Source organism: Paecilomyces variotii, assembly GCF_004022145.1.
Source record: "Paecilomyces variotii strain CBS 101075 chromosome Unknown C8Q69scaffold_1, whole genome shotgun sequence".
Taxonomy (NCBI): domain Eukaryota; kingdom Fungi; phylum Ascomycota; class Eurotiomycetes; order Eurotiales; family Thermoascaceae; genus Paecilomyces; species Paecilomyces variotii.
In genome coordinates this window covers 866,251-878,884 of record NW_021167140.1, presented here as the reverse complement: position 1 = coordinate 878,884, position 12,634 = coordinate 866,251, and the positions used below count along the sequence as shown (strand labels likewise).

General features: G+C 48.3%; 5 protein-coding genes across 5 annotated transcripts; 2 read left to right on the top strand and 3 right to left on the bottom strand.

The window, feature by feature from the left end:
• The first annotated feature begins 92 nt into the window (after window positions 1–92).
• Window positions 93–1,376, top strand: C8Q69DRAFT_11210 (hypothetical protein). The gene is made up of 5 exons (XM_028625122.1): window positions 93–428; window positions 492–522; window positions 588–657; window positions 739–861; window positions 950–1,376. Exons 1-5 carry the CDS (start codon window positions 389–391, stop codon window positions 1,100–1,102), a joined length of 417 nt encoding a protein of 138 aa, XP_028488750.1. The 5' UTR covers window positions 93–388; the 3' UTR covers window positions 1,103–1,376.
• Window positions 1,377–1,524: 148 nt separating this feature from the next.
• On the bottom strand, window positions 1,525–3,052 carry C8Q69DRAFT_440212 (hypothetical protein; the record flags this gene model as incomplete). The annotated part of the gene is made up of 6 exons (XM_028628628.1): window positions 1,525–1,958; window positions 2,024–2,094; window positions 2,175–2,551; window positions 2,645–2,712; window positions 2,782–2,818; window positions 2,882–3,052. 6 exons carry the CDS (start codon window positions 3,050–3,052, stop codon window positions 1,525–1,527), a joined length of 1,158 nt encoding a protein of 385 aa, XP_028488749.1.
• A 1,060-nt stretch (window positions 3,053–4,112) lies between these two features.
• Window positions 4,113–6,073, top strand: C8Q69DRAFT_394801 (putative cholinesterase; the record flags this gene model as incomplete). Its single annotated transcript, XM_028627666.1, has 5 exons — window positions 4,113–4,349; window positions 4,484–4,703; window positions 4,777–5,366; window positions 5,465–5,870; window positions 5,985–6,073. The coding sequence occupies 5 exons, from the start codon at window positions 4,113–4,115 to the stop codon at window positions 6,071–6,073; spliced, it is 1,542 nt and encodes a 513-aa protein (XP_028488748.1).
• Window positions 6,074–6,869: 796 nt separating this feature from the next.
• Window positions 6,870–8,780, bottom strand: C8Q69DRAFT_11141 (amino acid/polyamine transporter I). Its single transcript, XM_028625118.1, has 2 exons — window positions 8,397–8,780; window positions 6,870–8,330 (listed from the first exon to the last, which is right to left on the bottom strand). The coding sequence occupies exons 1-2, from the start codon at window positions 8,642–8,644 to the stop codon at window positions 6,911–6,913; spliced, it is 1,668 nt and encodes a 555-aa protein (XP_028488747.1). The 5' UTR covers window positions 8,645–8,780; the 3' UTR covers window positions 6,870–6,910.
• A 214-nt stretch (window positions 8,781–8,994) lies between these two features.
• Window positions 8,995–9,958, bottom strand: C8Q69DRAFT_449818 (hypothetical protein). The gene has a single exon (XM_028629394.1). The coding sequence runs from the start codon at window positions 9,578–9,580 to the stop codon at window positions 9,218–9,220; it is 363 nt and encodes a 120-aa protein (XP_028488746.1). The 5' UTR covers window positions 9,581–9,958; the 3' UTR covers window positions 8,995–9,217.
• Between the last annotated feature and the right edge of the window lie 2,676 nt (window positions 9,959–12,634).

Genomic DNA, 12,634 nt, shown 5'->3' with positions numbered 1-12,634 from the left:
CTCTGCGGAATTCGGAAGATGAAGAGATCTTTAGTGCGCGCCATGCCTTCTCATAACAATTGGGCCAGATCCTCTACTGTCAGAGCCTCGTCGCATTCTCGGATATAGCGTGAATCTATCAATACGACCCCGACACTTCTCTCTACTTCACCAAGTAGATCTGTGAGAAGCATATTACCAGCGAAGTAGTACATCCTGGATAAATTGCGAGACCAGGCGCATTGATCCGTGACTCAATCTGCTCTTCAGAACGCTAGATGTCCTCCGCAGCATCTCCAGGAAATCATATCAATTGCTTATATCTATCAAGAACTAAATCGATACGTGCTAATCACAACAACCAGGTTATAGATTCTTTGGAAACCGAAGAAGTATCTCTCAACTCAGTATGAGTGGTGAAACACCTATTGTTTCCCATGGCCGAGGAGGTATTTGCGCTGATGCTCTTTATATAAATTATGAAGCAGTGCATTAACAGTCCATCTGTTCAGGCCACGGAAATATCGGCAAGGATGATACTCCGTAAGTGCCAACTGTCGTCTGTCTGCAGCCGCCAAGAAGCCGCCGTTGCTGACCTGACTTTATAGGTATGCGGACGCCTCCATCGTCCGCGAGGGCCCCGTCGGAGACCAAGGAGACGGCGCCTACTCCGCTGGTGTAAGTGCAATCCCAATATCTGGATACCGCCATCTCCTCATTCCACCAATTCTGACGAACCAACCTTTTTCCCTTTTTTAGCGCGGAGGTGCGGGAAATATCGGGTCTCCTCACATCCCTCCATCCAAAAAAGCCGTTCATGACAACGAAATGATTCCGGAACTTGCTATCCGCAATTCTACCGATGAAAACTATCACACTGGGGTAAGTACATGGGCCCCTCTTGTTTAGGAATTCCATAGTTCCAGACTTCGCGGGGTGATAAGAAAATGAAATCTAATTTTACGTGCAGCGCGGTGGCCAGGGCAATGTCCATCTCGACGAGGCGGCGAAGAAGGGTAAAGAGAAGGAAAGGGAGGAAAAAGAAGAAAAGAAAAAGAATCGCAGGTCCGTTACTAACGACGGTCTTGCCAACTGGTTGAAGGAGAAGCTTCTCAGGAAGTAGATGTTCAGACCAGATCATCGGAAAGATCCTTCGATAAGACTCATCAAAAGGAGCAGAGGCTTCTTAGCGCCATGGCCACGATAGATGGAAGTGGTCTATACCAGGCATTGGGGAAGTTATGTTGTGTTATTTACGGCTGCACCGATTGATTCCCATTCGTTTCTTATTCAATACTGAGCTAGATGACATTAGTTCGAAATTTCTATTTCTACATACATAAAGCCAGCATATACATAATATATAGATATAGATTCCTTATTCAGTATTCAAGATATTTTCTCTCTGTTCGTTACATAGACACATACATATATACCTATCCCTTAAATTAATTCGTATATCCAACATAAATGATATCCCTTTTTTCCCACTTTTCCAAGAACTCGTAAACTCCAAAAACCTATTGCATATGATATGATATCGAATTATACCACCTCTACAGCATCACTATTAACCTTAACCGGCCTCCCATCCATATACGCAATTTGAACCTGCGTCGTCTTCGTAATCCCACTCGGAGCCGACGTAGCGCTACCACTACCACTACTTTCACGCCCGGGATAATCCCTTTCCTCCAGATCAGGATTCCTGACGATCTGCTCCTGGCTCTGTTGCTCAAAGGCCGTGAATCCAGGGACAGTGTACGATGATCCGGATAGATGGGCGCGACGGCGGGATATTGTGTGGAGAACGTAGTGGCTGCTGCCCGTTCGACGGGTGCTCATCCCGCCTCGGACGGAGCCGCGGAAGAGAAAGGGGAAGAGACGAGAGAGGGGGTAGCGTAAGGTTGGGAGACAGGCGCAGATGATTCCGACGTTGGCTTCGACGAGGGTCCAGGTTGAGCGGGGGATGAAGTCCCCTGTATTATTTGAATGTTTGGTTAGTATTGGATGGGGGCACAGGCTGTGTGTCGAGGTGACTTACAGCTTAGATCGAGTTCGCGCGCTGATGTTTGCGACACGGCGACTGTTCTGATGATACTTGCTGTGCAGGCGCTGGTGGAATAGAATATCACGTCAGTGCATGTTCCTTATACATGGACAGTTGCATAATGTCCTGTTCTGCTGTAACTCACAAAGCACCCATAGCAAAAACAGCCAGGAGACCAATCTTCTCTCGTTTATTCAATTGCAACTTCATAGCCGGATAGATAGGAAGGAGAAAAATCGCAAAGTCAGTAACGGTATTAGTTGCCGCAAAGGCATACCAAAAGGCATCCTTGTTGATGCATTTTGGATTCTTAACCGATTTATCCCATGAAGCTTGGATAGGGATGCATTGCAGGATAGTCGCTAGCATAGTGCCGATGGCCCAGAGTGTGATGAGGACGAGGAAGATCTTTCCTATGATCTGGAAGCCTTTCGTGATGAAAATCCGAAGGTAGAGCCATACGATGGAGAATTTGGTGAAGCCGAGGACGAGTTTGTAGAAGATTTGGGCGATGAAGAACCACTAAGCGGTGTCGATTAGATTGTTGTTCATGTATAGATGGTATAGTTCGACAAAGGGAGGGAGATAGGTATAAGGTCCAAGGAATTGACGTACCTCGAAGGCTTTCCTCTTCTGCGATACTGTAAGGTTACTGAGGTGGCGGCCATACCCGCTCACGACGGCTGTTGTCAATCGTTGTTAGTACTAGATGTTATGAATGGAGTTTCTTTCGCGTGGAATGAAAGACATACCCATATTTATTGTCGCAGTTACCAGGACCGAGCAGGCCTATTCGATCAATTAGGCCATTTTTCACTAACAAGTATGCTAGACAATCGGAAGGTCGCGTACCAATGCTGCGATGATGGTGGCATCATCTACTCCCAGACGTCCAGTATAGATCCTCGATCCGATCCGAGCGCCTACGAAGAGAGACGCCACCAGAACCATCACTAGGGCCGTGATGTAGAGGACATATCCTCGATCGGGCACCCCTGGCGTGCTCTGGCCATAGTTGACCATGATCGATGGGAAGGCCTCTTTTGATCCTGGGCCAGATACGTGGTCGAGGGAGAGCGCAGACGAAGCGGACTTTGCTGCGTAGGGGAGACGACCTCCACGAGCAGAGCCTGCTATGGTAGAAAAAACTCCATAGGACAACAGGCTTCGCGTGAGGATGTGAGCGACTCAAGCTCTCTCTATATCAAGCCGACTCAGGTAGGGGCTGTCGCTGGTGGCGTCCAGGGCAAAAACGGATTAAATTCGGGTCTACCACGTCCCAAGAATCAAGCCTTGCTCACTTTCTTTCTGTTCTGAGATAATTTGTATCCACCGGGCAGTTTGATCTACGAGCTCTATTGGGTTTTAGGATCGGATGGAACCGTGGGAGAGAGATCGAGAACTTTAATAGTAAGTGGAAATGGATTCCACTATCCATATCCGGTGATGTTTTTTTTTATTCTTCGGCCCCAATAGTCTGGGCGTTCGGGGTCCGCACAAAGGAGGGATCAGGAAGAGTTATGCACATCATGGTCGCCGGTAAGAAATACTATCCTGGTTGAACATGTTCTAATTATTCTCTGCTCCTGTCTTGTCGTCCGGGACCGCCGGCCGATAGGTATCTGCGGGGTTCCAAGGGATTACATATCGTCCTCCACGAGCATAGAGCCGATCAGATGCCGATCTCGACTGGGTCACAGCGAGCACAGGCCAGGAGAGGGGAAAAGAACACCGAGAACATGGAAGGAATTCATTAGCTTCGCTCAGCCTTTTTTGCCCGCGCGATCTGTTGGACTGTGCGAGACTCCAGCCTCACGAATGGAGCCCATGGAGGCGCCCTAACTTGCCTCTATCATTGGCAAAACAGCGCGACCCCTTCGAAGTTTTTCTCCCTAGCGGACGGTCTAGCCAAGTACTCGAAAAACTTAGAACTGGATGGTTTTTCCCGTTCGATATCATTCCCAAGCCACAGGGTGTTTGTCCGGGAGGTCCTTGATCTACAAAAACTAAGGTCTCCGCTGGCCACGTTGTGAGAGAGCAAATCCGTCGTTGCTGTGTGCCTGGTCGGCCTGCTCGTTGATCAATGCAGCTCCACATTCTGCTGCCCTTTCTGGGCCTCTTCGCTCCTGTCTTGGCCCGGACTGTATCAGAATTCACTGTCTCAACGTCTAATGGACCAATCACTGGCCACAGGGCATCGAAGAGTCCTGACGTGACTGAATATCTGGGGATTCCTTATGCGGCGCCTCCAGTGGGCGATCTGCGGTTTGCTGCACCCCAGAGTTATCAGGGACGGAAACCCTACGTGGCTGCGAACTATGTAAGTTGAAACTGGTAATATTCTGATATGATTTCTATTCCCTGGGCGCAAATAATATTTTTTCTTTCTTTTTTTCCCGTCTGCTAACGCGTTCTACAGGGAGCGTAAGAATTTCCCGACATTATCTAAAATAGGCGAGCTTGATATTGACTATTTGTCACAGTGATTGTCCATACACTCACTCCTCGTTGGTAAATTATCCGAACAAAACTGCCCAGTTCGATCGCATCTTTGAGGCATTCGCTGCGGTCAATAACAACACCCAGAGCGAGGACTGTTTGAGTTTGAACATTTGGACCAAATCAACCAGCTCCCGGAAGCCTAAACCGGTCTTGGTTCATTTCTACGGCGGCAGTAAGTCGATACCCATTTGAACATTCAAGTGTCAAAAACAAAGACTAACCAAGAAAAAAAAAAAAAAAAACAGGATGGACCAGCGGCACCACTGATACATCTTTTTACTATGGAGGGTATCTCGCTGATGCCGAGGATATCATTGTCGTCACCGTCAATTACCGCATGAACATCTTCGGCTTCCCTGGTATCCCTAACCAGCCCTCGAACCTCGGTCTTCTCGACCAGCGCAAGGCCGTCGAGTGGCTGAGAGACAACATCAGGGCTTTTGGCGGTGATCCCACCAAGATCGTCATCTCCGGCCAGTCATGCGGTAGTGCTTCCGTGGGTTACTGGCCCTATGCCTATACCAAGGATCCCATTGTCGCCGGCTTGATCTCTCATTCGGGAACTGTCTTCAGCTTCCCCGTCAACTCGCAGGAGCTGTCAACTCAGAACTGGTACAACGTCTCGAACCTCCTCGGCTGTGGCACTTCGGGCGATGTCCTACCTTGCATGCGACAGAAGAGCGTTGCCGATATCCTAGCAGCTGCAGGCAAGATTAAACCACCACCAGCTACTTCTGTTGCTCGCAAGCAGCCCGTCTTCGAACCGACTGTAGACGGAGTGACTATCTTTGACGACTACGAGACCCGATCTGCCAACGGCAGCTTCGCCCATCTGGTAAATCCTTCCTCCCTCCCCTCCCCAAAGAATCTCAATACATTAGCAAGCATCATCCAGAAAACAAACAAACTAACCTAATAAAACCACCTACCCAGCCCTACCTCGTCGGCCACAACGACAACGAAGCCGGCTTCTACAAAATCGCCGCCTACGCCCAAGGCGCCAACCTCAGCGAAGCAGACTGGACAGACTTCAACATCCAAACCTTCACCTGTCCCACAATGGAAGAAGCAACGAACCACATCCGCGCAGGCGTTCCTACCTGGCGATTCCGCTATTTCGCAGACTGGGACAACACCCGTCTATATTACCCGACTAGCGGCGCGTATCATGGTGTCGATATGAATATGATCTTCGGCAACTCTGCTGATTTTACAGGGATTCCGGAATCGAAGCCCCAGACGCAGTTGAAGAGGGTGATGCAACGCGCTTGGGCTGCGTTTGTGGCGGATCCGCAGAAGGGGTTGGAGAGGCTTGGGTGGCCGGTTTTTAATCCTAGTGGTATGTGCTCGCTGTCTGGTTCATTCCTAGTTCATCCTTCCAGCTATTGTGTGTGAGAGGGGGTCGTTTCTTTTTGGACAGTTATAACTAACATTGACCTTTTATTTCTATTAGCCAACACCCTCATCCGTCTCGGTTACGGAAATATGCCGAATGCATCATTCGTTAACCCGCAGGTATATGATAGCGCTTGTTCCGCGTGAATCTCTAGCATCTAGCTAGCATCTAGCTAGCATCTAGCTAGCTGGCTCTGTCGATCTTCGAGAATCTGTACTGTACATACGCATGTGTGAAATAGAGGTCCCCTTTGTCTTACTAATAGAGTCTGATAGAGTTCAAATGGGAACGTTCCGGCTTTGGTGTCTAGAAATTTCATGTATCGCTAGTGAAAATATATGTTCATTATTCTGCGAATTTGTGACCTGCTGGATATTACTGGACTTCTGTTTGATGTTTACGGGAATGGGAATGGGAACGGGATGACTTCCGAGCTGTGTGCGATAACAAGGCTTGGTCTTGTCTCTACGAGCCAAAGATGCCGCTACAAGGACTCACTTACCTTCAGGCGCATAATACAGTCGGGCTCTTCGAGATACAGTTAGCGGAGTACCAGGCGGGAGAAGGGGAATGGGTTTGTAGACGACCACAGAGCGCAGAAGTCATAGACCCATTTTCCGCTGCTGGCAGAGCCGGTTAGTAACATGGAGTGCTTAACCACTCCTGGGCAACAGCTTAAAGCCCACTAGAGAAGAAAGGGAACAGAGAAGATGAGGAAGTATGAAGCATGTCCTTTCGCTGGTATTATCCAGATCAAGTTCAACGGTATATCTCAGAACGAGTCATGCTAAGCAAGTCTCGAACACCCGTCATGCTGCATACTAGTCTGATACTTACCCTTGCCAAGGTCTGCCCTTTTTTTTTCTCTCCCTGGTATATACTCCTCCTCTTTCTGGCGTAAGGGCTCTCATTAGTATAGTTAGTATTCCACCATCCACACAATCGCTTGTGGCGTCCCAAATAATAAAAATCCGAAAACGAATCTAAACGGCAGCCGCCACGGAAGTAGGTTGGTTCGTTTTCTCCATCTGGGTTTCCTGTATCGTAATCTGCGAACTGGACTCGACCTTGTTCAGATGACCGAACCAATCGTTCTGTGACTTTCTCCACCACTCCTCAATCGCAATCACAGAAACACCACCCATGATCACGATTGCATAGTTGAACAAACCCGAATCTTGGTCAATCTGACTGTCGCTGTACTGCGGCGAACACAGGACAGCGAAGGAAAAACCGTTCCAGAGAAACGTCACAACAGCCAGGATGACTCCAAATCGTCCTAGATCCCAGAAGTTGGGCTGGAACGTCTTCCGCGTCACGAAGGCGCGGCCGAAACCGACCAGTCCATACGCAGCAATAGAACCAGCCGCTGAAGTCGATGTCAGACTGGAGAAAGCGACTTGCGAGGGCAACTGAGTGCATAGCAATAGTGCCGCAATTGTCGAGATGAAGATGACAGCGTTGTGAGGCTGCTTGTCCTTCGAAACTCGACGGAGGACATCGCTGAAGGGGAAGACTGAATCACGTGCAATGGCAAAGACAAGTCGGGAGACCGCGACAATAGAGATGGAAGTATTGAGAATGGCACCTATCATGGCGACGATAGTCATGACCACATGCGCATGCGGACCGAGAGCCATCGCATACATGTTGATAAACGGTTGCGGCGCGCCGGTGTTGTAGAACGTCTCGATGGGCGGCATGCAAAACAGAAAGACGATAATGATTGGGAACCCGCAGAGTGCTGATGAGACGGTTGCCCAGAAAACGCCCTTGGCAGCAGCTTTCTTCGCAGTGACGGTCTCCTCCGCGACGTGGCCAGAGGCGTCTTCACCGACTAGGCAACTCGAGACCATAAACCACGACAGAACCCAGTTCAGACCAGGGCTCGTGCCACCGCCGTTATACGTCGACGTGAAGACGAACTCCGCGCTCTGGAATCCATACGTCTTGGACACCCCAATGGGCAACCAAATGAAGTTCAGCAACATATCGATAATGATAATAATGACGCCTGCACGGAACACCCAAGAGTAGTATCGAGGGTGGAGGAAATTCAGCGAGGTAGCAATAGCCAGGAACAGCAGGGAGAAAGCCCAAGCCACGGCTCGTGCCTTGACGTCGGAAGCGTCATACGGAAAGGTCGTATCCTTATTAAACACGACTACCTCCGAGACCAGGTAGTTGGCGACACCGAAGGAGTCAGATGCCAGGAAGGACGTCCATGCTACCAGTGTCCAAGAGGCGACGAGAAACGAGACAAAACGTCCCAGTCGGCCACCTCCCCAAGATCTGAATGCCCAGTAGTAAATGGACCCCGCCGCGGGGTAGGCTGAGCACGCCTCTGCAAGAGTGGCTGCGGTGATGATCGAGAGGATACTTCCGGAAACCCAAGAACTCCACCTGTTAGTAGTGATGTCCGTTAGCTCATGTACTCTAGATTCGCTCCACTGTCACAAGGTGTCCTACATTGCAGCTGGTCCGCCCGCACTGAGCGATATGTAGAAAAGCACGCGAATACCTCCAATGCAGTACAGAGCCGAGAAGGAACAGGCAAAATTATCGAATGCGCCCCAGCTTCGCTCGAGAACTGACTTGTATCCCAAGTTTCGCAATTGCGCATCGTCGTCATCCGAGACGGATCCTGCATAGTTTCGCAGGTCGTCTTGGTCTTCTTGGCCTTCTAGGCCGTGCTCGGCGATAAGATCTGCAGCCATCGTAAGTGGTCCAGACCGTCAATTTCCGAGTCTGCTTTCAAGCGCAATCCACAAAATGTGACGGAACGCCTGAAGCTTGACGAAGCAGTCTTCTGTGTCTCTGCTGTGAAGAGGGGATCGTGATGAGTTTCGCGATGTGAAGAAATTTGCCTGATTAGGTCAACCAGCAACCAGCCAATCATGTAACTGCAACTTGGGCCACGCGGGAAATTGAGTTCAGGCCCACCGGTGGGCTCGATCGGGTCTAGTCTGAAATATATGTATACACTACACTTAGACTCTAGTAAATAATAACACTAATATAATAATAGGGGCGGCATCGTCGAAGATCACGCAAAGTGGACCAACTACCCGGAAGCTTTCTCCGATACAGCTGTGAATACTCCGTATTCAGAATTCGTATCTTCGAATCTGTTGTGGGACCTTCAATGGCGGGAGGAAAATGCCCGTCAAGGATAGACAATAAGAGTATGGAAACTGGAATGGACCGCACCCAGAATCAACCAGCCAGCCAGCCATGCTATTTCCCAACGCCAATCATCCAACATGATAACTATAGATCAAATCGTGTCCTCACAACCCTCCAATACTCTTCAAGCGAAGATATCCCAATGTCTTTCTGCACAGTCCAGACAACAGTGCCTGGATGACAATCTTAGTCATCCATAAATTGCCCATTGCATTCATTCCATCATCCCATTGTCTCTTGATTACCATGCCGAACCGAGAGCTCTCCAGGTCGGACGGGGAGACCTTGATAGAATCAGGACCATGGCGTATCTCGTAGTAGAGCGGTCCTGAATTGTCGACCCAAACGGGATCAGATCCCTCCAGCTCGTTCCATCCGGGTCGACGCCATCTCTGGAGGACGCCCTTGATGACGCGCCATGTCACTCCGTAGTCGAGGAGCGCGACGACACCTCCGAAGAAGCTCATGAGCTCATCGAAGGATACGCGGATATGCTGCGATTTCGTCCCTACAAGGTAGGTTTCGGCGGTTTCGAATTGAATTCCGAACCTCTATGCGGGGGTTAGCAACGTTGACTCTGATTATCGAGGACAATGAGATGGAAGCAACAGAAGGGGTAGTAAGTCAGGCGATAATGAAGGTGGCCTACTCACTTCAGACATGATGGCCTTTTCCAAGTCTGATGGGGAGATTGCCATAGGCGGAAATGGTATGTCGTAAAGACGGTTTTCAGTTGCTGGAAGTTTGTACTTCACGCCCAGCGTGCTGCTTCGTTCACATGTTGAGCATGTGCTTCAAACCGTGCTGCTTTCAGTAACTGTAAGTCGCAGTTCGCATCAAGAGAGTGTCCTCCCTTCTTCAGGAGACAATCAGATAGAAGATGAAGATACAAGCCTTACCTCCACGGCGACATCGCCGACCAGACCACTGGAGTAACCATAGTAGATCAATAACAGTAATAACAATTCAGCCAGTATAATCCTAGAACCGTTATCCGTTCTCTTTTCGGGGCCAGCTTCTAGAATATATACACACGGATCCATCAAGAGACCACCGGTCCGGAGCCCGGATCATGATGATCCCCCTCCCTTCGTACTCAGCCACGCACGAACAGAAGAGAAAAACTAGCGCGACGAAAATCCTTACCGGGGACCATGTCCTCGGTGCCAGGATCCCGCTGCTCAGGCACAAGTAGGAGGCTCCCGGAAACTCCAAAAAAGAGGTCTACAGTTCCACAGCAGTCCTACGGACGCGGAGATGGTATCCTTGTGGATCCTCATGCGGGAATAAAAACGAGAAATAAGCTACCTAGGTATACGTAAAAGGTACCCTATCTGGGTAAGAGATTGGGTATGGAAGGGGTTGATACAGGTTGATCTGCTAATATTGGGCACCAACCGCACGGTTCGGCTCGTTTTAGAACGGCCCGGCGCGGATCACGTCCGAGGATACTCCGTATGACTATGTAGTATGTATATCTTAGAAAGGAACAAGATAGAAGCACAATTTGACGCAAACTAAAAGGTTTCTGCTTGACCCCCTTATTATTCTTGCTGTTTGGGAGAGAGACAATTCTTCCGGAGATAAAAAGGGGGCCAAACCAGTGAAGCATTTCCATGGACTTGGGCTATCCTGTAACTCGTGCAGGGTTAGACGCTGCACCCCACAGAACGATCCTCTAAAAAAGAAACTATTTTAGAATAAGTCCCGGAGCTTTTTACGACGCGCGCACGTAGGGCGTGGGCGTTCATGCAAGATTATCAAGATCGAAACTTGGTCTCTGCCTTTTGCTTTTCGGAGCATTGTGAAGGGCCTAGACTCTAGTCATTGTCTATAGACCTCCATGTGATCTGTAATTCATCGCTATCTTTTCATCCTTGTCTGAAATAGATGCCTAAGTCATTTCTCCTAAAATCTGCATTGGGAAGTCCTCGATGTTTCAGAATGTCTTGGGTCGAGTTGATGTTAATAATCATCTTCGATAATCGGGACACGGGGTATCTAATAAGTAAGTCCCTTTAAGATTCCTTCCAAGACGCCAACTTATTAGTTAATAGTACTCGGCCGATCATCCCCATGTCATTTGATGCCCAATATTGAAACTGGAAACAGCTAACTAAAGAACGAGAGAAATCAAGCTCCCTTGGCGTTATTAAATCTCCGAGACTAAGTTGATAATCATCCGCGAGGAGTCGTTAACATGCGTCGTATCGAAAGTTATTTAGTTCTGCGCTCTGTAGAGTAGTGCCAGGGGGGTGATATCGCCTGGTTGATCTACGTTCTTTCATCGTTGATGATATATCTATGTGAGGTTATTTCTCATTCTTTACTGCATTGGGGCCCTTTTTATGAAGAAACATGTCGATTTCTAAACGACATAGAAAGCAAAACAGTTATATTTCCAGGAACCATGTAGCAGAATACCTAGTTGATTTCCCGATACTGGATCTAGGGGGGAAGTGTTACCCCCATACAATCATCTCCTACTTACACATAAGTAAAGAATTCTAGGCGCGCGTTCTTTCTGCGTCGATAAAACTGCATACCCATTGAGGCATAATACATCTCCACGTGTAGCACAGTGTGTAAAGCACCGACAGAGTTTCCTTTCTACATTACATCGGATTATCTGTATAGTTACCTAACGTCGATAAAAAGAAGCCATTGTATATATAAAATCGCAGTATATTCTCCAAATCACACAAAAAGAAAGCATAACGTTCCTTCTAAAGAAAATTCCCACCATCTCCGTCATACATAGATACCACAGATCTACCACTAACTCCAACTCACAAGCATGAAGCCAATATAATCAATAAATCCGATCTACCTCGCTTCCCGCAATTTGATTAGAAATTGACATTAGTATACTTATTGCGGGGACCCATAGCGGACCAGCCCCCACTTAGTTCACTCGCGCCATCTAACAAGCAAAAATAAATAATTAATATCAGATAGACCCCTAAATAAAGGGACTTTAGGCAGGTGGGATCGTAAGGAGGGAGATAAGTCGAGTCGAATTAAACTACGATCTGCGCGATGTACAATTCCTGCGGATAGGAGATCGTAATTTCTCTTTTGGTCGAATTGCATTAGTGGGGTTGCTTTTTAGATTGTATAAATAATTACACCGCATATGGGATAGTCAAGGTTAGAGCATTGTCGAAATCATGAGTTAAATGATTCGACGACGCGGATCAAAATGAATGTTCCAGTTTGGGCGACTCAAGAATGTTGGGATTATGCTGCATTAATTTCTCAGACTGGATGCCTTGGTATAGGGGCAATATAGAGACATTAGAAGCAAAAAGTACTGGTTGCATGATTCTCCTCTCAAGGTTATCTAGAGAATCCTGGTTTGCACCCGTTCCATCATACCGCCGTAAGACTGTCGACCGGCGTGCGCATAATTAGTCATGCAAAAGACAGTAGATAATAAAAACTGATCGTGTCCCGCCCATCACCAGAAATAATGTCGTGATCTCATCTATCGTGTCGAGCGCGGGAAAACGATAAGGAGC

Coding starts and splice junctions, on each gene's coding strand:
- C8Q69DRAFT_11210 (XM_028625122.1), top strand. CDS start 389: ATGAGTGGTGAAACACCTATTGTTTCCCATGGCCGAGGAG. Junction 523..587: donor ATCGGCAAGGATGATACTCC/GTAAGTGCCAAC, acceptor CTGACTTTATAG/GTATGCGGACGCCTCCATCG. Junction 658..738: donor ACGGCGCCTACTCCGCTGGT/GTAAGTGCAATC, acceptor TCCCTTTTTTAG/CGCGGAGGTGCGGGAAATAT.
- C8Q69DRAFT_11141 (XM_028625118.1), bottom strand. CDS start 8,644: ATGGCTGCAGATCTTATCGCCGAGCACGGCCTAGAAGGCCAAGAAGAC. Junction 8,331..8,396: donor GCGGGCGGACCAGCTGCAAT/GTAGGACACCTT, acceptor CACTACTAACAG/GTGGAGTTCTTGGGTTTCCG.
- C8Q69DRAFT_449818 (XM_028629394.1), bottom strand. CDS start 9,580: ATGAGCTTCTTCGGAGGTGTCGTCGCGCTCCTCGACTACGGAGTGACA.